Source organism: Loxodonta africana, chromosome 3 (genome assembly GCF_030014295.1).
Source record: "Loxodonta africana isolate mLoxAfr1 chromosome 3, mLoxAfr1.hap2, whole genome shotgun sequence".
Lineage (NCBI taxonomy): Eukaryota > Metazoa > Chordata > Mammalia > Proboscidea > Elephantidae > Loxodonta > Loxodonta africana.
Genome location: NC_087344.1, coordinates 45,397,433 through 45,420,610, shown reverse-complemented (window position 1 = coordinate 45,420,610; position 23,178 = coordinate 45,397,433). Strand labels below are relative to the sequence as shown.

Sequence of the window (23,178 nt, the reverse complement as noted above, 5' to 3'; positions counted from 1 at the left end):
CGAACACAGTGTTGTTTATTGATATAGTTCAAAAATAAGTCATGGGATGTAAAATTCAAAAGGCATAAAAGCATATATAATAAAAGATCTCCCTGTCAATGACATAGGCAAAGGACTGTTTTATTCTTATAACAATAGAAATAGCTTCTATTTACTGGAAACCCTGGTGGTATAGTGGTAAAGTACTATGGCTGCTATCCAAAAGGTCAGCAGTTCAGATCCACCCCGCCCTCCTTGGGAACTCTATGGGGCAGTTCTACTCTTTCCTATGAGGTTGCTATGACTCGGAATCAACTTGATGGCAGCAGGTTTGTTTGTTTGTTTGTTTGGTTTTTATTTATTATGGCCTTACACAGATGCTCTGCACAGTACTTACATGACCTAATTTATCATCACAATAACCTAGGGAAGTAGTCCTTAGCTCCATTTCACTGATGATGAAATGGGAACTCACAAGGCCTGAGTAACATGTCCAAGATGACAATACTAGTAGATAGTAGGGTTAGGATTTGAACCCAGATCTATCTAACTCTGAAATTCTGTGTTCTAAAGCTCATTCCATTATGTGCTCCAGCACCTGCTACTCAGAGTGTGGCCTCCTGACCAGCAGTGTCAGCATCACCTGGGACCTTGTTAGAAATGTAAAATCTCAGGCCTACCCCAGACTTACTGAGTCAGAATCTGTATTTTAACAAGCTCCCCAGGACAGTTATACACGTTAGTTTGATGAGCACTATTAGCTGTCTTTAAGATCTGTTCTTTTTTGCCCACAAACCTACAATACTGCATATAAAGTCCCACTAGTAACCTTTAAGAATTGGTGTCCAAAGTGAATTCACCACTGGGTGCTGAGAAGTGACGTTTGATTTTTAACTCTCAGTAGAAACAGGAACAGGCTACCCCGAAGTGATAATAAACCAAACCAGTTGGCATCAAGTTAATTCTTACTCATGGTGATCCCATGTGTGTCAGAGTATAACTGCTCCAAAGGGTTTTAAGGTTGACCTTTTGAAAGCAGATTTCCAGGCCTTCCTTCCGAGGCACGTCTGGGTGGGATGGAACCACCAGCCTTTTGATTACTAGTTAGGCGCTTAATCATTTGTACCACCCAGGGACTTGGTAATAATAACTACCATTTATATAGTTCGAATAGAACAAGGGCATACTGCATGGTTTAAAGTTAGGAAAGCTATGTGTCAGGGTTGTATCCTTTCACCATACGTATTCAATCTGTATGTTGAACAAATAATCTGAGACACTGGACTGCATGAAGAAGAGTGCACCATCAGGATCTGAGGAAGACTCATTAAAGCACTTACTGATGAAGATCAAAGACCACAGCCTTCAATATGGATTATACCTGAACATGAAGAAAACAAAAATCCTCACAACTGGACCAATAAGCAACATCATGGTAAATGGAGAAAATAGGTTATCAAGGATTTCATTTTGTTGGATCCACAATCAGTGCCCATGGAGGCAGCAGTCAAGAAATCAAACAACACATTACATCGGGCAGATTTGCTGCAAAGTGCTAAAAAGAGTTAAAAGCAAAGTCATCACTTTGAGGGCTAAGGTGCGCCTGACCCAAGCCATGGTGTTTTCATTCATCTCATATGCATGCAAAAGCTGGACAATGAATAAGGAAGACCGAAGAAGAACCGATGCCTTTGAATATGGTGTTGGCGAAGAATATTGAACATACTGTGGACTGTCAAAAGGATGAACAAATGTGTCTTGAAAGAAATACAACCAGAATTCTTCTTAGAGGCAAGGATGTCAAGACTATGTCTCACATACTCTGGACATGTTATCGGGAGGAATCAGTCCCTGGAGAAGGACATCATGCTTGATAAAATAGTTAGAAAGAGGAAGACCCTCAACAGAGCAAGATTGACACAGTGACTACAACAGTGGGCTCAAGCATAACAATGATTGTGAGGATGGTGCAGGACCAGGCAGTGTTTCATTCTGTTATACCTAAGGTCACTATGAGTTGGAACTGACTTAATGGCACCTAACAACAACATAAAGCGCTTAATATATGCCAAGCGCTGTTTTATTTTTACTCAGTGAATCCTCAAAATAGCCTTAAGGAGGTACGTACTACTATCATCCCTGTTTTACAAACAAGAAAACTGAGACCAGAGATACGAATTTGCCCAAAGTCATACAGTAAGTAGAGGAGCCTGGATTTGAAGTCAAACACCGCCGTACATGTAGCTTCTTGAAAAGTATCGTTAGTACGTCAAATCCTCTTTTGGGCAATCTAGTTCATTTTAAGTGCTCAACTGCTAACTGACTGGTTGCTGGTTCGAACCCACCAGCTCTGCAGGAAACAGATGTGGCGGTCTGGTTCTGTGAAGATTACAGCCTTAGAAACCCACTGGGGCAGTTCTACTCTGTCCCATAGGGTTGCTGAGTTGAAATGGACTTGATGGCAGTGGGTTTGGTTTTTGACATTTAGCCTCAAATCTCTATTGTTCCTCTTTAGTTATTAATAACAACAACAAAAACACTCTCCATTCTATAAGGAGACATCTGCCTAAGAACAAGTGGTCTCTAGATCACCCTCCAAGAAATACCACACTTGCTAGTTCACAACCCTTAAAAAAAAAATCCCCCATGAGCAGTGACTCAAGTGCTTCTTAAATTTGTAAGGGGGCTGGAAGGGGCGAGTAGAGAGGCGTGGGGCGAGGTTTAGCCAAGTACTCACATCTGAGTTAAAGTCAATCATTTAATGAAAAGGTTTGCTCTTCCATGTCAGCTCTGCCCCTGCTATGTTCTGAGATGGAGGTCAGAGGTCAAATTATAGGAAACCAGCTGTTAAAACAAGGAAGCTGTTTGCTCTCACTCTTCTGAAGCTACTTTTAGGAACTTTCTGAAGCATTCCACAAAAATCATCCTGGAGTAAAACTGAGTAAACCAGTTAACACTGTCCCCAGGCCATGTGACAATTAAATGCAGGCAGGTCAAGAATCAGGTGAGGTTGCTAAAACCCCACACCAAATCTGAGGGCCTGACTTGGGGACGAAGTGAGGGACAGGCATGGGAAAAGCAGCGATTTACACCAAGCTGAGCCCATCATTTAAATGTGATTCTCTATATTTGACATAAAAAAGGGCATAAACAATGTTACGATGGGCATCCACATACCCATTACTCAAGAAATAAAACAATCAGTACATCACGGTCCCTCCTGCATCCTCACCTTTCTCCCAGAGTTAATCATTACCCTGAATTTTGATGTTTCTCTGAGTCTTTTTTTTTTTTTTTTAAACAGAGGAAAATTTAACAAGGCTGGAAGGAAACAAACTGATTCAAATGTAATGAAACTGGTTGCAAATCTTTCTGCTAAATGGAGAAAATGGCTTAGTGTCGCTGAGGTGAAAATATTGAAGAGTCTGGAGAAAAAGCATAAATATGATGTAGCTTTTATTAAGGAGAGGGAAAACAATTCAGCTGCATGATACAAAGCTTCCAGTTAGATCAAATTCCACAAAACTCAATCTCTGTGGTAGGAGCTGCTGTCCCCACCAGGGCGACTTACAAGGCCTCTCTAGTCCACAGAGGGCACGTGGAAAGGACCGCTTCAAGGAGCTGCTTCACAGCTGTCACGCACATGATCAGTTCCTGCACAGCCCCAAGAGGCAAGGGGAGAGGGCATGACAGTTCTTAAAAACTACATATAAATTCTATTTCATTCTTTCAGAGGAGGCTCTTACAACACTTTATTAAGATCTGAGCAGAGAGTAGGGCAGAGGGCCATGTAAGCAGTATTGTGTGGCAAATGGAATGTCCCAGTTTATGGAATTGTGGTGGGTGACAGAAACAGTCCAGTTAGGCATTGTATGAAGAGGACGACACACTCCCACCGTGGCCTGTCCAGTTAGTGTGGATGAACTGTCCTGGTTTGGCTAAGAGTTCATAGGTATGAGCCCCAAAGTAATCTCGCTGAGCCTAGAAGGAAGAAATGAGGTTGGTTAGGATAATATGTAGGCACGTGACCGTCAGGTACCAGCCAGGCTAATGCTTACCAGCTACTCCAGAAGTTTACCTGAATTAGGTTGGCTGGCAGCATCTCGTGTCTGTACCCATCGTAGAAGGAAAGTGCAGTGGTGAAGCAGGGCATGGGGATGCCTGTCTGGACACCCGTACTGATGGCCCGTCGCCAGGAGTCCTGGGCAACAAAACCAACACAAGATGAGTGATTCCCACAAAGAAAACATAACTGGTTCCATTCTAAATGACAGATTGCCATTCGTACCAGTGCTGGTAAATGAAAAACAGATACCCCCTGCATGAAACCCACTCAGAGAGAATTCACATACTGCCAAGCTCTAGGCCACTTACCTGGCAGTTTTCGACAGCAGACTTAAAGAAGTCATCTAGCAGTAGATTCTGAAGTTCTGGGTTTCGATCAAACGCATCCTTTATCTTCCCTAGGAATACACTGAAATAATGGAGAGGGAGGAAGTCAATGAATGCTAACTATAGCAAGCTGAATGAATACCTGGCAGGAAACAGAGGAAGTAAGTTGGAAGCTGAAATACACCCTACCACCACACTACCACCACCCAGTGCTGTCGAGTCGATTCTGACTCATAGCGACCCTATAGGACAGAGTAGAACTTCCCCATAGAGTTTCCAAAGAGTGCCTGGTGGATTCGAACTGCCTACCCTTTGGTTAGCAGCTGTAGCACTTAACCACTACACCACCAGGGTTTCCTTGAAATACACCCTAGAGAGGTATAAAGTTACATTTCTCATCCCTTAAAGCTAGCTTTAAGGTCAACGCATGGTCAATGAAAACATGGAGCAAAAGGTGTGGTACAGACAATCTATTAAGAGCCATTGATGTACAGAAAAAAAGTGAGAAGTGACAATCTAAATCTGCCTTGTTGCCAGTTTTCAGTGACAGGGCTAACTGCACCAGTAACAGTGAAACTGTTCAAGCAAGTGCCTCAGATCACTGGTCTGTGCAAGGAGGCCAGTAGTAAGCGTGGGGCTGGGGCATCCTGCCCATTAGTCCCACGGCTGCCTTCCACTTACCTTCTGATGATGCAACCCCCTCTCCACATCAGGGCAATGCCACCATAGTTGAGGGTCCAGCCAAATTCAGTGGCTGCCTGTCGTAGCAGCATGAAGCCTTGAGCATAAGAGATGATCTTGGAAGCATAGAGGGCCTAAAGAATGACACAAGACTTACTAGAATTGCAGTGAGCAGAGGAACCACCTCACATCTACTGAGCAGACCCTAGAGAAGACAATGGAATAGGAAAAGCTATAAATCAGATCAAAGGTGAAGGCTGGGCTGTTCTACTTGCCGCCTGTAGCTTCAGTGTGTTCTCCCCTAGCCCCTACCTCCCACCACCTTCCAAAGGACAAACTATTGCCAGGGACTCTGCCCCACCTTCCGAATGTCCTCTAGGAATGATTTCTTATCTCCTGCAAACTGGATCTTCTGGGGTCCCTTCAGTTTTTTGCTAGCTTGTATCCTCTCGTCCTTCAGTGATGATAAGCATCGAGCAAAGACAGCTTCTCCTACACGGAGGCATTGGGGGAAAAAGCAATATATTAGGAAACTCACACATAAAACCAGAGGAAAGAGACCGAAAAGGCCAGAAGATGTGGAAAAACAGAGCTGGAGCAGAAAATTTAGTTTTCCGAAGAACTGAAAGTCTCAACTACCTTAGACCAGAAAATACAACCTGGGGCAGAAAGAACATTTATAAAAAACACTTAATTTGATAACTAAAACTCCAAGTCAGTCTTTCAACATAAATACAGGTGTTCAACCACAAAGATCAATGTGAAGGAGTTTCCAGGAAATAAGAGTTAAAACCACTGGTTTACCCAGTGCTGGTCTATGGGTAAAATCTCACTTTCAATTTAGAGGACTTTAATTTTTAAATGCTCACCAAAGACTCTTTTGAAGCACTTACTACCCATCAGTTCTGAAACAACTAGTATATTGAGGAAGTCACACAGAGTCACCCCTCAAAAAAACTCCATTTTGTAATTCTTACATTTTATCATTTTCATTACATCCCGCCCATTGCTGTCAAGTTGATTCCGACTCATAGTGACCCTATAGGACACAGTAGAACTGCCCCATGGGGTTTCCAAGGAGTGGCAGGTGGATTTGAACTGCCAACCTTTTAGTTACCAGCCAAACTCAACCACTGTGCCACGAGGGCTCCATTATATCCATAATCACCATTAAAGTTTCACAATTTTAATTCACGGAATAAAAATCTTCTTACTAAAGTATTTTAATATTAAGGACATTAACCCACTGCAGTGTCTTCAAAGATTACTCCCCATAAAAGACTAGTTGCTCGGTTGTCAATCTACATAATTAGAATAAATTACTCTTTAACCATTTTTCCCATTATAGACAAAAAGAAGTAAAATCTCCCAGAAGTGTAACCTCTTGACACTAACAGGGGACTTTATTTTTGAGGAAAGGGTACTAGCCATAAACTTGAGAACACTAACCAAACTTGAACCACACCAAAAGCAGATGTCTTTCTATCCTTGCCCAATTCTTTCTTTTCCACTGCAGTGCACACACATGATGACTTAGCAGATTGTGGAAGGAAGCTCTGTAAGACAACTGGGGCAATAAGGCAAATGTGGTAAACCCTTCGGAGTTACGTAAGGGTTAGCTAGAAGCCTTACTTCCCCATTAGTTCAGCAAACAAAAATGGCGCCAACCCAGCGATTAAGTCTAACCTGACTTTGATTTGTAGAAAGGGAACAAAGTCTCTAAAACAAGTGGAAAGAGTTCTTTTTAAGACTAATACTCTCATATACATTTAAATGAATAATGAATAAAGTGTTCCCAGCTATTGCCCTTCCACCCCTGCCCATGGTATCACTGAAACTAGCTAGAAAGCAGCCAACTTCCTTCTATGTAGAGCTGGACTACACACCCTACTTCCCTCCTCACTATGCCTTACAACCACAGTTCACTGTAAATAGAAGGAGGCATAATTACTCAGGAAATCAAAAGAAGGGAGGGAAAGGCAATTTATATCCGCAACAGCAAATAAGGAAATCTGTTTTATTACAGGGAGAAACTGTCAGCAGCAAAGATAACCTTTCATTAAACACGCTGGGCTTCTTTTTTGATCTTGCCAGAAGTATATCTATTTTATTCTTTAAAAAACCGGCTTTTGTTTTTTTAATTATCTCTTTTTTATTTTTGTTTTTTATTATTTCCTTTCTATATCTTTTGGAGTTTGATGCTTAGCACATTAGTAAAATATATAAACATGGATGGAAGAATGCACACAAATGTCAGGATAGTGGTTTTCTTCTGAGGAGAGAGGAAGGGGAGGGAACATAGGAAAACACTACTAAAGGACTTCAAATGTATAGGTAATGTTTTATCTTTTTAAAAATCTGAGGGAAAAAACTCCAGCAAAATATTAACAAATTCTGAGAATATGAGTATGTTTTGTTATTCTATAAGGTTTTCCATGAAAAATTCATTAGTTATGTTCCCCATTATAAAGATCTTAGGTCATTTACTGCAATTACATTACTAACGCAAAACTACTCCAAAGGTAAAATCAGGTAAGAAAGAAAGCAACTTTTGACTTTGTTGTCTCAAAACTCATATAAATCAGAGAAGGATTATAAGCGATTCAAAAGCGGTTCCAGCCTCTCACACTGTCAGTTATTTCAGATGCAGAAATAGCAGAAAGTGCTCTGAAAGCTGACTAGGGCTGAACAGAAGCTCTAAAAGACCTGGCTCATAGTTGCCAGTCTTTATCAGTATGTCAGAAGGACATCAAGATCAGAACGGTGGGGCGAGAGTGCTCATTTGAAAAGCGGAACTTTACCGATGAGGGTGACAGGAACACCATACTCCAGGGCTGAGATGGCTGTCCACTTCCCAGTGCCCTTCTGCCCCGCACTGTCCCTGATCTTTGGCAGCAGGTGTTTACCGTTGGTATCTTGGAACTTGAGGATATTGGCTGTGATTTCAATCAGGAAGGAGTCTAGCTCTGTCTTATTCCATTCCTCAAATGCCTACGTGCAGAACATAAAGAAAACAGTGTGAGGGAAACGAGGATTACATGGGACTCCCCTACCTGACCTCTACTTAATGGACTCATCCTCATCCTATGTAAATGCTGAGCGGTGCTTACAATCTGTTGAACGTTTGAGGCGAACGGGCTCTTCTCAAGTAGGGTTGTACATTTCTGCTCCCACCAGTGGAGTTTCTGCTAACCAAGAGTCAACTCTCTGGTCTCCATCTGGTTATGCTGATTTTCTTAGAACTTCTTTCCTTGGAGCCAAGCGCTCCCTCACTTCTTTAGGTCTCTGTTCACTGTCACCTCCTCAGAGGTCTTTTTGGATTCCCCCATCTCAAATCTACCCCTCACCCCTGTTTACTTTTCTTTATAATAGTTATTACTATCTAATATTATATGTCTCATGATTATTTTCTGTCTTCTGGCTCCGTGAGGACGGGGACTTTGTTTTCTTCACTGTTATATCCCCAGCATTTGTAACAGGTCCAGCACATAGTAAAGCACTCCTATATATCTGTTGCATTAATATACTAAATATTCCATCAGTCAAGTAAATACGAACATAAAAAGAAACCACCAGTTCTATGAAAGCTAAGCTGAATGTTTTGGAAAGAAAGATAGCGGCAAGTCAGTGAAACTAGCTAGTCATAAATAAGTGGGGATGAGACAAATAAGAAATGAGGGGAAAAAACTTTTGGCTGGAAGGATTCTGCACTGAGTGCCTTCCAAGCATCTTTCAATTGTGTTCACTTGAAATAACTGAAACTGGAAATGCTGGATGACAAGAAAAATTACTGCAGTGCTGAACAGCAGAACCATACCTAAAGAAGAGACCTTGGTCTTACAGACAGTGAGGGATGAATGAACATACCTTTCTGTGCTTTAAATTAACATGTTTATCTAGTTAACAATGCAGAAGTATTTAGAAAGAAAGTAAAGATGCCTGTAGTTACTCTGAATGTATCAAAAAATAAGATGAAACTGATAGAGGGACAGACAGATATGAGGAAGCAAGAGCAGTAAAATGTTAATGGTAGACTCTAGGTGGTGGGTACACACATGCTGTGAAGCTCTTTCAACTTTGCTGTACGTTTGAAAAATTTCAGAATAAAACATTGGGGGAAATGTTTTAAGGTCTGCTTTATGCTTCCCTACTTTGACTAACTTTTCTGATTAACTCCAAAAGCCAGTCCCAACTTGATGAGAAAGAATCTTCTGCTACGCCTCCCACACGGGCCAATCACAGGGTTGAGTGAGTCAGGGTGTAAAGTGGCACAGACCTGATACATTCCGGGCTCACTAAATGGCGGCAACAGTTACCATCTGGATTCTTGGAGAATGTTTTGCTTAATATCTTATTTTATAATCCTATTACTGATTGCTTCCCTTAAATGAGGCTAAGTCCATCCAGGCCACCAGAAGGGCCAGGAGAAGAAGAATGAGGAAAGATTCACTGTCATGAACAAATCCCTTCTGGTCTTAAGAGGTGGGGGTGGTGGTGCCGGGGACACACCTTTGCCATCTCGTTGTGTTCCATGCCCAGCACATCCTTCATCAAGTGGTAAGCCTCACAGATGAGCTGCATGTCGCCGTACTCGATCCCATTGTGCACCATCTTCACAAAGTGGCCTGCTCCCTCATCTCCTACCTGCCAGGGGGATAAGGCAGATGGTGTACCAGAAAAGCCACATCAGTCTTGAGGTCAAATTCCTTGGCCCGACTCCCTCCTCATACAAAAAATAACAAAGATGAAGCAAATACTCAGAGTATTTTTGAAACAGGAATCGTTATATAACAATTTACCACAAGCCTCAGTCCAGTATGTTATTTTAAACAGTTTCAGATTAATTCCCTTGAGGATTTTTCAGAATCCCAAAATTCACTCGTAAGTACCTGTACCTCTTTAGCCTAAATTTTCCACTCCTCCTTATTATTAAAAGCAACTCCCCACTCTCCAGCCCCCACCCATACGTAAACGAAGTCTTTTTCCTGAAGTTACCACTTTTCTAGCAACTGGACATTAGAATAAATTGGCTAATTAAATCATTGTACTTTTAAAAATATATATAAATGTATTGCAGTTGTTTTTAATGGTTACTGAGAGGTCGAATGACCTTGGATCCAAGCCCTGGTCCTCAACCGTATAAGCCCAAAAATGTGTGCTTGCCAGGGTCCTACAGCTGGTATTAATTTATAGTACAAAAGCTTGCAAAATACATAAAATCTGAATAGCAATTGATGAATCTATGATGAGCAATTTAACTGTGGATCTTAGTAGTTACAAGCATTAGTCTGATGAACATATTCTGTCCCTACTGACAAGCTACTTGAGAAGCCAAATTATCTGAAAATTATTTAGTGGGCAAGGAATCAGAACAAAGTGAGAGCTGAGGGTCAGATATTAATGGCACCAGGCTGTGCACTCACATGCAGCCATCTCTGTGACAGGGATACACACCGGCCCAGGGGGTCAGATGCCTGGCTGACCTGGGTGGTCACTGCTTAGACTGATACTATCACCAGTTACATCAGATACTTCCCTTTTCTGTTTCCATTGCTGACCTATCTCCTTCTGGTTTTGACACTTTCTTTGGCCATGAACTAACATGGCTAATAACATCTTACTTCACCTCATCCTTCCTCTTTGGTTTAAAAATGAAGGAGTACCTGCTTTTAGTACCTATACCCCCCTCCCCCGCTTTTTTTTTAATGACTTGAGAATAAGCCTTGAGACTTCAAAAAGTCAACCCGACTTGATGAAGATATGAAAATACATGTACTGTTTTCTTCCTCATGACTTTGTCTAATTGTTGTTGTCAGGTGCCATCCAGTTGATTTTGACTCATAGTGACCCCACGGGACAGAGTAGAAATGCACATAGGGTCTCCTAGACTGTAATCTTTATGGAAGCAGATCGCCACATCTTTTTCCTGCGGAGCTGCTGGGTGGGTTCAAATAGCCAACCTTTCAGTTAGCAGGCAAGCACTTAACCACTGTGCCACCAGGGCTCCGTGACTTTGTCCTAAGTGTGTCTAAAGGGAGAAAGTTACTGTCACTGCATTTCTGGTACAGTAATCTATTATCAAGAAACAAAGATTCTCTTTCTAATGCTTCATACTTCCGACAAAATCACTCAACCTTTTAAATCACAGCAGCAGACTCCATCTGCCCTCAGCGGATTTTCACGGCACTCAATGGCTGACCACTGGTTAAAATGTAAGGATCAGCCCAGGAAGGAGGGCTTCCTTCAGTCCTCATATGCCTTAATCCTTGCTTCATGTCTTCCTGTTATCTCATGTAAAACAAAAGTATAATAAAATTAGCGTATGAAGTTGCTGATAAAACTTAAAGGGGGTTAAGAGTTAAACGGAGTTCCTGGGTGGCGCAAACAGTTAAAATGCTTGGCTGCTAACCAAAAAGTGGGAGGTTCAAGTCTACCCAAAGGTGCCTCAGAAGAAAGGCCTGGCAATCTACTCCCAAAAAAGCAGCTGCTGAAAACCTCGTGTAGCACAGTTCTACTCTGACACGCGAGTTTGCCACGAGTCAGAATTGACTTAACAACTGGTGATGGTGGCAGGAGCTAACAGGACCTTGGAGATCATCTAGTCTAACCCCTATATTTTACAGACAAGGAAACAGAAGCCCATATCGGGGAAATAACTTGCATAATGTCAAACAATTAGTTAATGGAGAGCCAGAATTAGAACTCAGGTCTTACAAGCCTAGTAGTTTTCTATCCATGATATGGATTGAGGCTGCAATAGGGATAAAATTTATTTCAACAGCAACACAAAATAGCAGGTAGGAGGTATCTGTGAATTAGCCTAGTCTCCTTCACGTTGATTGAGGGCAAAAGTCTACAGCTTATTCTATTCAAGCAGAGAATATCTAAATTCCAAGCTATGAGGAAAACGATTTTTCCATGTTCATGGCCAGGACATCTGACACAGCAATAGTCTATTCAGTCCTCTTCCTTCCAACCAGGTAAGCAAAGCCCACTTTTGATTTTGACATTCTTTCTTTCACCATACAGTAACATAGTTAGAAACATCTTACTCTGCCTTATCCTTCCTGTTCCTAAACGATGAATTGAGGAGGGCTGCTTTTTCCTGTCAGCTCAAGGCTGTGGATGTTCAAGCCCTAACTCAATTAAGACTTGAGGACATGTACAGTAGGCATGCATTTTAGGCATCAGCTATGCTAACAACTTAAAGATTGAGAAGCTTATGTCACAAAGCTGACTGCTGGGACCCAGGTGGTCCTGTGCTCTGTCCCTGTAGTCACTCAGACACGCCCATGTTGCCAAATGCCTTTTAAGAGTAGCCTGGAACTTGCCCAGTCACAGCAGGGTTCTCCAGTTCCTACTTTTGCAGCAATGCCTTGGAAGATCGTCTTGATGTGGGGCCTGTGAAGAGAACAGTATAGTTCAGCTGCGGAGAAGACGGGCTGACACCGCAATGAAATACTCAAGGACCACCCCTCACATTTTTCTTTCTAATGCAAAGCAGAGGTACCCACTTAAAAATAATGAATGAGGCCAAGTCCTCCAGGTAAACTTGGATCTGTGCTGACCTGCCTGCTCCCCAGATTCTGGTGGGCACCAAAGCAGCGGCTGTAGACTGTCTAATTGGAGACCACAGACAAAAAGGCTGGGAAGAAACAGCATCAAGACCCCAGAAATTTCCATTGCAGAATCAAAAAAGCAGCTGTGATTCTAAAGAGCAAGCGATACAGAAGTTCCTTTACAGAGCCTCTTCATTAGCCTGGATGTACGTTATCAGGCACGGCACGGTTCTGGACAGTTGGGTCAAGGGTAAGGACAGACAGAACCCTGCAATATTTCCAAGAGATACATTTATTATTATTCAGAGAAGTAGCTGTTCTTCATCCCTCCCACCCCCATTAGGAAGACATATTAACTCCAGAGACTTTTTCCTTATTGTCCTACTATTTTTTTTTAAATATCGTGTTTTCAGTAAAGGTTTATACAGCAAATTATGTTCCCATTTGACAATTTCTACACCAACTGTTCAGCTACATGAACTACATTTTCACAATGTGTCAACACTCTCTCTAACTGCGTTCTAGTTACTCCTTTTCTAGTACATACATAGTTTCCCTGACCCCTTATCTTCTCATCTGTGCTTTATAGTCACTGTTGACCAACACAGGCTTCTTTACAAAAAGTTTTTGGTATAAACACAAAATCTAATAAGAGTTACAGAGTTAACACTTAAGAGCAGAGGGTTAAGACTGCTACACCTTAAGCTTCAGAACTTGACTGAACTTTTACAGTTTCAAGGAAAAGTGCCATTTCAACTTCTACTAGACCAGTGTGAGAAACGTGAGCTAACGTGAGCAATCAGAGCACCACCACATGTGTGAAATATTTTCCTGTGACTGTCTGCATTCCTAATAGCCCACTGGCCAGGTGGCCCGAGATAGGTATTCTTTTTTTTTTTGTAATTTTTATTGAGCTTCAAGTGAACGTTTACAAATCAAGTTAGTCTGTCACATATAAGTTTATATACACCTTACTCCATACTCCCACTTGCTCTCCCCCTAATGAGTCAGCCCTTCCAGTCTCTCCTTTCGTGATAACTTTGCCAGCTTCCAACCCTCTCTACCCTCCCATCCCCCCTCCAGACAGGAGATGCCAACACAGTCTCAAGTGTTCACCTGAAACAAGTAGCTCACTCTTCATCATCTCTCTCCTACCCACTGTCCAGTCCCTTCCATGTCTGATGAGTTGTCTTCAGGAATGGTTCCTGTCCTGGGCCCACAGAAGGTTTGGGGACCATGACCGCCGGGATTTCTCTAGTCTCAGACCATTAAGTATGGTCTTTTTGTGAGAATTTGGGGTCTGCATCCCACTGATCTCCTGTTCCCTCAGGGGTTCTCTGTTGTGCTCCCTCTCAGGGCAGTCATTGGTTGTGGCTGGGCACCAACTAGTTCTTCTGGTCTCAGGATGATGTAAGTCTCTGGTTCCTATGGCCCTTTCTGTCTCTTGGGCTCACAGTTATCATGTGACCTTTGTGTTCTTCATTTTCCTTTGATCCAGGTGGGTTGAGACCAATTGATGCATCTTAGATGGCCACTTGTTAGCATTTAAGACCCCAGACGCCACATTTCAGAGTGGGATGCAGAATGTTTTCATAATAGAATTATTTTGCCAATTGACTTAGAAGTCCCCTTAAACCATGGTCCCCAAACCCCCGCCCTTGCTCTGCTGTCCTTTGAAGCATTCAGTTTATCCCGGAAACTTCTCTGCTTTTGGTCCAGTCCAGTTAAGCTGACCTTCCAGGTATTGAGTATTGTCCTTCCCTTCACCTAAAGTAGTTCTCATCTACTAACTAATCAGTAAAAAACCCTCTCCCGCCCTCCCTCCCTCCCTCCCCCCCTCGTAACCCCAAAAGTATGTGTTCTTCTCAGTTTATACTATTTCTCAAGATCTTATAATAGTGGTCTTATACAATATTTGTCCTCTTGCCTCTGACTAATTTCGCTCAGCATAATGCCTTCCAGGTTCCTCCATGTTATGAAATGTTTCACAGATTCGTCACTGTTCTTTATCGAAGCGTAGTATTCCATTTTGTGAATATACCACAATTTATTTACCCATTCATCCGTTGATGGACACCTTGGTTGCTTCCAGCTTTTTGCTACTGTAAACAGAGCTGCAATAAACATGGGTGTGCATATTTCTGTTCGTGTGAAGGCTCTTATTTCTCTAGGGTATATTCCGAGGAGTGGGATTTCTGGGTTGTATGGTAGTTCTATTTCTAACTATTTAAGAAAACGCCAGATAGATTTCCAAAGTGGTTGTACCATTTTACATTCCCACCAGCAGTGTATAAGAGTTCCAATCTCTCCGCAGCCTCTCCAGCATTTATTATTTTGTGTTTTTTTGGATTAATGCCAGCCTTGTTGGAGTGAGATGGAATCTCATCGTAGTTTTAATTCACATTTCTCTAATGGCTAATGATCGAGAGCATTTTCTCACGTATATGTTAGCTGCCTGAATATCTTCTTTAGTGAAGTGCGTGTTCATATCCTTTGCCCACTTCTTGATTGGGTTGTTTGTCTTTTTGTGGTTGAGTTTTGACAGAATCATATAGATTTTAGAGATCAGGCATTGGTTGGAGATGTCATAGCTGAAAATTCTTTCCCAGTCTGTAGGTGGTCTTTTTACTCTTTTGGTGAAGTCGTTAGATGAGCATAGGTGTTTGATTTTTAGGAGCTCCCAGTTATCTGGTTTCTCTTTGTCATTTTTGGTAATGTTTTGTATTCTGTTTATGCCTTGTATTAGGGCTCCTAACGTTGTCCCAATTTTTTCTTCCATGATCTTTATCGTTTTAGTCTTTATGTTTAGGTCTTTGATCCACTTGGAGTTAGTTTTTGTGCATGGTGTGAGGTATGGGTCCTGTTTCATTTTTTTGCAAACGGATATCCAGTTATGCCAGCACCATTTGTTAAAAAGACTATCTTTTCCCCAATTAACTGACACTGGGCCTTTGTCAAATATCAGCTGCTCATATGTGGATGGATTTATATGTGGGTTCTCAATTCTGTTCCATTGGTTTATGTGCCTGTTGTTGTACCAGTACCAGGCTGTTTTGACTACTGTGGCTGTATAACAGGTTCTGAAATCAGGTGGAGTGAGGCCTCCCACTTTCTTCTTCTTTTTCAGTAATGCTTTACTTATCCGAGGCTTCTTTCCCTTCCATATGAAGTTGGTGATTTGTTTCTCCATCACATTAAAAAATGACATTGGAATTTGGATCGGAAGTGCACTGTATGTATAGATGGCTTTTAGTAGAATAGACATTTTTACTATGTTAAGTCTTCCCATCCATGAGCAAGGTATGTTTTTCCACCTAAGTAGGTCCTTTTTAGTTTCTTGCAGTAGTACTTTGTAGTTTTCTTCGTATAGGTCTTTTACATCTTTGGTAAGAATTATTCCTAAGTATTTTATCTTCTTGGGGGCTACTGTGAATGGTATTGATTTGGTGATTTCCTCTTCAATGTTCTTTTTGTTGATGTAGAGGAATCCAAGTGATTTTTGTATGTTTAATCTTAGAACCTTAGTTTCAGTAGTTTTCTGGAGGATTCCTTAGGGTTTTCTGTGTATAAGATCATGTCATCTGCAAATAGAGATAATTTTACTTCCTCCTTGCCAATCCAGATGCCCTTTATTTCTTTGTCTAGCCTAACTGCTCTGGCTAGGACCTCTAGCACAATGTTGAATAAGAGCAGTGATAAAGGGCATCCTTGTCTGGTTCCCGTTCTCAAGGGAATGCTTTCAGGCTCTCTCCATTTAGAGTGATGTTGGCTGTTGGCTTTGTATAGATGCCCTTTATTATGTTGAGGAATTTTCCTTCAATACCTATTTTGCTGAGAGTTTTTATCATAAATGGGTGTTGGACTTTGTGAAATGCCTTTTCTGCATCAACTGGTAAGATCATGTGGTTTTTGTCTTTTGTTTTATTTATATGGTGGATTACATTAATGGTTTTTCTAATATTAAACCAGCCTTGCATACCTGGTATAAATCCCACTTGGTCATGGTGGATTATTTTTTTGATATATTGTTGAATTCTATTGGCTAGAATTTTGTCCGAGATAGGTATTTTTAAGCTTCTGAGAGGCAGGAAGATCTCTCTACTCCTGGATTTCAACATACCAAAGAGAATCCCCAGACTTAGATATTAGAAAGGTAATTGAAAGAATAATTTTTCTCAATAATCCCTTCACTTTGGGGGACAGGCTGAATCACTCCTGTACTTTAATGCCTAATATAATTCTAGAATATTTGGAAATCAAACTCATTCAGAAAAGAATGTTACCTTTCCATGTCTCCCTCATAAAGGATGCTTCCCTTGCTATTTCTTTCTCTTCTCTTCCGTCTTTCTGTCTTCCTCTATCTGGCTTTCTCTTTTTCCGCAGTCTCATCAGTGGTCTTTCCCCTCAGACTAAGTTTTATATAATTACTTGCATCTTTCCATTTTGACTCTCCATCCCGGTCACCCCACCCCCTTGTCTTATACATTCTTTTTTTCACATCACTCAAGCACCTCCTCCTCTTCAATGGCTAACTCTTCCTCTTATATGTATCTAGCAAAAGGAAAATCGAGCATAGGGAACATCTAGCATATGGAACAGTATAAAATTTGTTTACTCCTAAGTCAAATAAAACATTTCCACCTAGTTCCCAGAGACAGAAAAGCCTCAGCCAGATTTTTCCTTTACTCACAGTTATTAAGGAGTCAGTTATTTGAAGACCATAAACCAGCTAAAAGAGGCAGATCTTACTCATAACTCAGACAGTGCTCAGGGCATCATCTGAACTGCTTCCTAAGGTCTCTGAAACCCTTAAGCCAATTCAGAACTTCTAGTATCAGTCTTGGAGGGAGCAACAAAGAAGAAAAAAGGCAGAAGGAAGAATATGCACATATATTACATCAAAGAAACAAAATACAGAGATAAAAGAAAAGGGAAATATTTCCATCATCTCCTATCCCCAACACTCAACGTACCACAGGGGAGAATCACACCACCAGAACTGTCCATAGCTCACTCATTCCCAAAGTTCAAGCTCCCTCCTGCTGAAATGGAGGTGGCGTTGATGGTACTCACCAAGCTTCTTTGTTCCCTCCTGGCATAAGCGATGGGCCATGCCGGGCCCCTTCCTCTCCACCACTAACTCCACTCCCCACAAACAAGATTCCCTTGGCCTTGAGGTCTTGACATCGTCTCTATGTAAAAGATAAATAGTTTCATTATGCTTCCAAAAAATAAGTTTCTTCCAGTGAGTGAGAATGTAAAAAACAAGTACAGAAATCCCACATTTGACACTCAATGACCCAAGAATAACCTGATTATTCAAGGAATTTGAGAGTTTAAGAAAAAAACTATTTAAATTCAAGATACCTAGCCTGTTCCAAAAGAGAACTAATAAAGCCAGACATATATTCTCATTTTACTGGAAAAGACCTTGTATAGTAAGACTCAGTTACTTAAGAGTTGATTTAACACATGTGAGACTTACTGCCATTCAGCACTTCAGAGTGTACAGAGACTTTCCCTGAGCATATGAGACCATTAGTGCAGTGGTTCTCAACCACGTTATGCAGTGGGAGAGAGAGGACAAGTTACACATAAAGTCCAAGCCTCATTCTCTTGAGTTGTCTGTGTGACTGATGTGTATGTCATCCACCAAGTGTATCGTAGCAAACCAACCAAGTGCTATTAGACATCAGTACCAATCTCCAAAGAATCAACACCACAGGACAGTCCACCCATGCCAATATTTTTTCTAGAATGTTCTTGGAACCTGGAAGAATTTGGATCACAGAAGAGAACACTTACTGTGGTATCCCTGTATTCAGAATTTCCCCCATCAATGATGATGTCACCAGCATCCAACAATGGTACCTAAAACCAAACACCAGCATTAAGGTGGACCAAAGAAATAAAAGACAAAACATACCTTGGCTAATTAAAACAGATATGAGAATGCATCCCAAGTAAATCCAGTCTAACGGCATATATTATTTAATCTTTACTAATCTCCTCTGTGGCTAGCACTAGATCCTTAGCTCCCTATTTAAAAGCTTAGGGCTAGCAAATCCAGTTGGAACCCTCCGTGGCTAATTCCCTTTAACTACTTAAAGATTTTACAACAAACAAAACTTACTTTTATACACTTGGAAAATTTCGTATTTTGAATGTGTACCACCAGGGTTAGGACTAACTCCAAAAGATTACATCACTTCCTATAACGTGTACCTAGAACAGAGTAAGGAGTCCTGGTGGTGCAACGGTTAAAGCAGTTGGCTGTTAGTTGAAAGGTTGTTAGTTCAAACCCACCCAGTGGCTTTGTGGGAGAAAGACTTGGAGATCTGCTTCCATACAGATTTACAGCCTAGAAAACCCTATGGGGCAGTCCTGCTCTGTGATCTTGGGTCGCTATGAGTTAGAATCAACTTGACAGCACCTAACAACAATGGAACAGAGTAGGGATCCTGTAAAGACATATAAAATGGTAAGTGTATGAATGAATGCTTTTGATCACCACTGTTCGGAAATAGCAGGAAGAGACTGAACCTTGAATATCATACCTCAACTCACCAATCAGGCTGGCTTTATTATTTGATCTTTCCCCCTCCAAGAAATATGTGTATGGATAGAAGGAAACCAGTGGAAATAATTTATTTATATATTCAAAAAAATTTCTACATTATCAGTTCCATTACCAGTTGACATTGCTTAATATTCTCCTACACTGAAAAATAATCTACCGTTTTTCAGTCCATTTTGTCTGACGCCAATCAGGGACAGCCTGGAATCTCACTATCCAAAACTCTCAGTATGTCCTTTTATCACCATGTCTTTCCTTTTTAGGTTGTTTACTTAAAAAATGGTAGAATACTGGTTACAAATTCCTCTCCCAGAAGAAACGACCCCACTGTTAACACTACTCTTTCCTTTGTTTATTATCACTACATTTCTTACCACGAAACATTTCTTCCAAACTGGCACTGCCTTGATTTTTTTTTTTTTTTTGGAGCTGCTAACGTAGAATTCTTTTTGAATATCTAAGTAATCTCCACTGGTCATTCTTTGTCCATGTACGCATTTTTTTTTTTCACCAAAAAGATATACTTCTTAAAGCAAACAAATTGGTATAAAAAGAAGTACCCCTCAGTTTGTAGTTCCCAGGATTCTCTAAGGGGATTTGTCCCTTAAGTTACACAACTGTTTGAGAATTGTTGCTTTATAGGAATACTGAGAAAAAACAAAATCTATTGGGTATTTCCAAACTTGGACACTAAGATTTGTTAGTGGGTATCACTAAACATTCATAAATGAATATACGATCAAAGCTGTAAGATCTTTCGAATAACAAAGGTAAAGAACTCATATGATTACCATTGTTCTTATTCTTAATGAATTCTTATGCAAATTTCTCCTGAAGTCCTCATGATGGAAACCCTGGTGGATCAGTGGTTAAGAGTTTGGCTACTAACCAAAAGGTCGACAGTTCAAATCTATTAGGCACTCCTTGGAAACCCTACGGGGCAGTTCTACTCTGTCCTATAGGGTCACTATGAGTCGGAAGCAACAGCAAGTTTGGTTTTTTTGTTTTCTGGAAGTGAACTGCTCAATTCAGCAAAACGATTGTTTAAATGTCTCCATGTTGCTTAACTTGATTGGCACTAAGTAACACCATATTCTTAAGTAGTAATAATTCCTCATATATAATATTCTGAGGACCCATAAACCCGTTGCCATTGAGTCAATTCCAACTCATAGCAACCCTGCAGGATAGAGCAGAACTGCCCCATAGGGTTTCCAAAGAGTGCCTGGTGGATTTGAACTGCTGACCTTTGGTTAGCAGCCGCAGCACTTAACACTGCGCCACCAGGGTTTCCTCAGTTCCAGAAGTGGGGGAAAAGATCTCTGAAGTAAAAGAGGGGAAAAAGCTAAAGCAAGGAAAGAGAAAAGCTCTGTCATGCTAGCAGTAGTGGGGAGCAGAGGTGGCCTCACCAGTTTTTCAATGAAATCATCAACAGCTTGACCAGCCTTCACAAGAAGTATGATCCTCCGAGGCTTCTTCAGCTTGAAGACCATCTCCTTCAAGGAGTGAGCGCCAACCACTTTGGTTCCCTTTGCCTCATTGGCCAAGAAATCATCAACTTTGGAGACTGTCCTGTTAAAAGCACAAACCTAAAAAGACAAGAGGCGTAATTAGGGGATCTAGGTCATAGAAGACCATAAGACTGTGGACCAAGTCAAAATGAAATTTCCATTTGGCCCAAGGTTTGGGGAAGGTCAAACCCTGCTTTCTCTCTCTTCCTTGTTACCAAACCTGTTTAAGTTCCCATGAGCACTATAAAGCCACTTCAGTAGGATGAAACGGCAGGAAATGGAATATAAAGCAAAGGTTAACTGCCCTTGGCATATCAGACTAGAGTCCCTTACTAACTGGGATTCAGAATCTGACCTAGAAGCCAGCCAGTTCCACAAGGAGCTCTGTCTTCTTTCACTCGTCACTGATAGGCTGGTATCTAAACTAATCTAGTATTTACACAAAACGATTTCACATTCCTCTTATCTCTCTAGACTATAAAGTTCAAAGTTTTGCAGACCCAGCAGGATCTCTTCTCCTTCACCATTTATCTCTACTTAAAACCAGAGCTCAAGCATAACAACGACTGTAAGGATGATGCAGGACCGGGCAGTGTTTCGTTCTGTTGTGCATAGGGTCGCTATGAGTCAGAACTGACTCGACGGCACCTAACAACAGCAAGACCAGAAAAATCAAACCCACTGCCCGAGTCAATTCTGACTCATGCAACCCTATAGGACAGAGTAGGACTGCCCCATAGGGTTTCCAAGGTTGCAATCTTTATGGAAGCGGACTGCCACATCCTTCTTCCGTGGAGCAGCTGGTGGGTTCAAACCACCAACCCTGTGGTTAGCAGCTGAGCACTTAACCACAGAGCCACTAGTGCTCCTTCCTCTACTTAAGACACACTCGCTTTATATAGGCTGCAAACCTTCCAGAAGTGACAGACACATTCAGCAGGCCGCTTCTTCCTCAGAATTGCAGAGCTGGCCCTCCCACATGGAAAGTGTTTCTCCTTCCTTTACAAAACCCCGCTAAGCAGTAACAGGGCACATGCAAAGAGAAGCCGTTCCGTGTGACATGGGATCTCTGAAGCCAGCTGAACCACCCACGCTCCAGCTACTGCACACCGAGAACCCATAAGAGGAGACACTGTCCCCAGGACTTACCACAAAGCCGTGGTCATTCATGTTCAAAATTAGATTCTGGCCCATGACAGCCAACCCAATCAGTGCAATATCAGCTCTGAAGGACGGGGAGAAAAAGGAAATGTGTCAGTACCACTTGGCCAGTCCAACTCAGGAACTCAGAACGTGCTAGCTCGATACCTGGAATCATTTTTCTTAAGTTTTCTTCTGCGCCCCTACTCCCTGATACAACTTAGAACCCAGGTAATGCACCCTTCCATGAAACTATGAACAACCCCACACTCTGCCACTTCCAGGAACTCGAAGCGCTACTGCAAGGAACTGAACCTGCACTTAGAAAGCCACTCATAGTGTGTCGTCTCTTCTTGTGGTCTATCTGGTCATTATTTTTTACGGCAGATGTCCCCGTCTCCCCCATGGCGGGGCAGCGTTATTGTTGGCGACTCCGCTCCGGCCGCCGGGCTTGTCCTGCAGACGGAGAGGCCGGCCCCAGCTCCTCCTCGGAGGGGTGAGAGGGTGGAGGCCGGCTCCGTCTGGGTTTCCTCGGCAGCGCCTCCCCGCTTCCCTCGCCTAGCCCTTCCCAGGCAGGGGGACCCGCCCAGGGCCTCGCCGACAGGGGCAGGGGCTGGGCTCGGGACCGGGGCTTCCGTGGACTGGGGCCGAGAAAGCTGAGCCCTGGAGGTGCGGGCTTCGGGGCCACCAGGCCGGCCTCAGGGACCCCGAGGGACGGAAAGGACGCCGGAGAGCGGGTCCGTCCTCGGGGCCGCAGAAAACGTGCCAGAGCCCAGCCTCAGAAAGTTCCCGCGGGCCGAGAGTCCGCCCGCGCCAGCTCCCCGCCCCGGCCCTCGCGGGCGCGTCACTCACTCGGCCATGGCGGCGGCGGCGGCAGACAGAGCGCAACCTAAGGGCCGACGGCTTGCAGCTCGCGGGCGACGGAAGCTCTGAGAGCAGCTCCTGCTCGCACCAGGAGGCTGTGGCCGCCCCCCGCCCGGCTTTTCTCTGCCGGCCAATCAGGAGGAAAGGCAGGAGGGCTGCAGCCAAGACATTGGTCGTCTCCAGCGCCTGTTAGACCACCTGAGGGCAAGCGGGCCCGCCCACCCCCGGGGCCGGATCAGTAGAGCGCCGAGCGCATCGAGGACCTCGCCCAGCGCGGACTTGGGGCGCGGCAGTCCGGCACACCGAGGCGGGCTCGGCGTGGCCCTGCAGCGAACAGAGGACGTGCGTGACTCCTGGGCTCCCTGCCCGCGCACAGGGCTCTGCTCCGGGGCGCCGAGGGGCCACGGGAGCGTGTGGACTTGGCTACCTGTTGCGTCTGGTCCACAAGTGCGCCTTGACTCGCGGGACCCCCGCG

At 42.9% G+C, this 23,178-nt stretch overlaps 1 protein-coding gene across 2 annotated transcripts in view; it reads right to left on the bottom strand.

Annotated features, from left to right (window-relative positions):
* Window positions 1-3,418: 3,418 nt before the first annotated feature.
* LOC100662395 (6-phosphogluconate dehydrogenase, decarboxylating) overlaps window positions 3,419-23,178 on the bottom strand; it is a 216,956-nt gene continuing 197,196 nt past the window's right edge. Inside the window, exons 1-13 of one of the 2 annotated variants that reach the window (XM_064281264.1) lie at window positions 22,692-22,816; window positions 21,849-21,924; window positions 20,598-20,777; window positions 18,417-18,482; window positions 17,685-17,803; window positions 12,380-12,453; window positions 9,562-9,692; window positions 7,854-8,043; window positions 5,414-5,544; window positions 5,053-5,186; window positions 4,354-4,453; window positions 4,058-4,180; window positions 3,419-3,960 (exon numbers count right to left, since the gene is read on the bottom strand). In XM_064281264.1, the coding sequence (XP_064137334.1) occupies window positions 3,841-3,960; window positions 4,058-4,180; window positions 4,354-4,453; window positions 5,053-5,186; window positions 5,414-5,544; window positions 7,854-8,043; window positions 9,562-9,692; window positions 12,380-12,453; window positions 17,685-17,803; window positions 18,417-18,482; window positions 20,598-20,777; window positions 21,849-21,924; window positions 22,692-22,699 (1,452 nt within the window). In that variant the 5' untranslated portion in view covers window positions 22,700-22,816 and the 3' untranslated portion in view covers window positions 3,419-3,840. Of the gene's footprint in view, window positions 3,961-4,057; window positions 4,181-4,353; window positions 4,454-5,052; window positions 5,187-5,413; window positions 5,545-7,853; window positions 8,044-9,561; window positions 9,693-12,379; window positions 12,454-17,684; window positions 17,804-18,416; window positions 18,483-20,597; window positions 20,778-21,848; window positions 21,925-22,691; window positions 22,817-23,178 lie in introns of those variants that run through there. The other variant, XM_064281265.1, reaches the window with a different exon arrangement.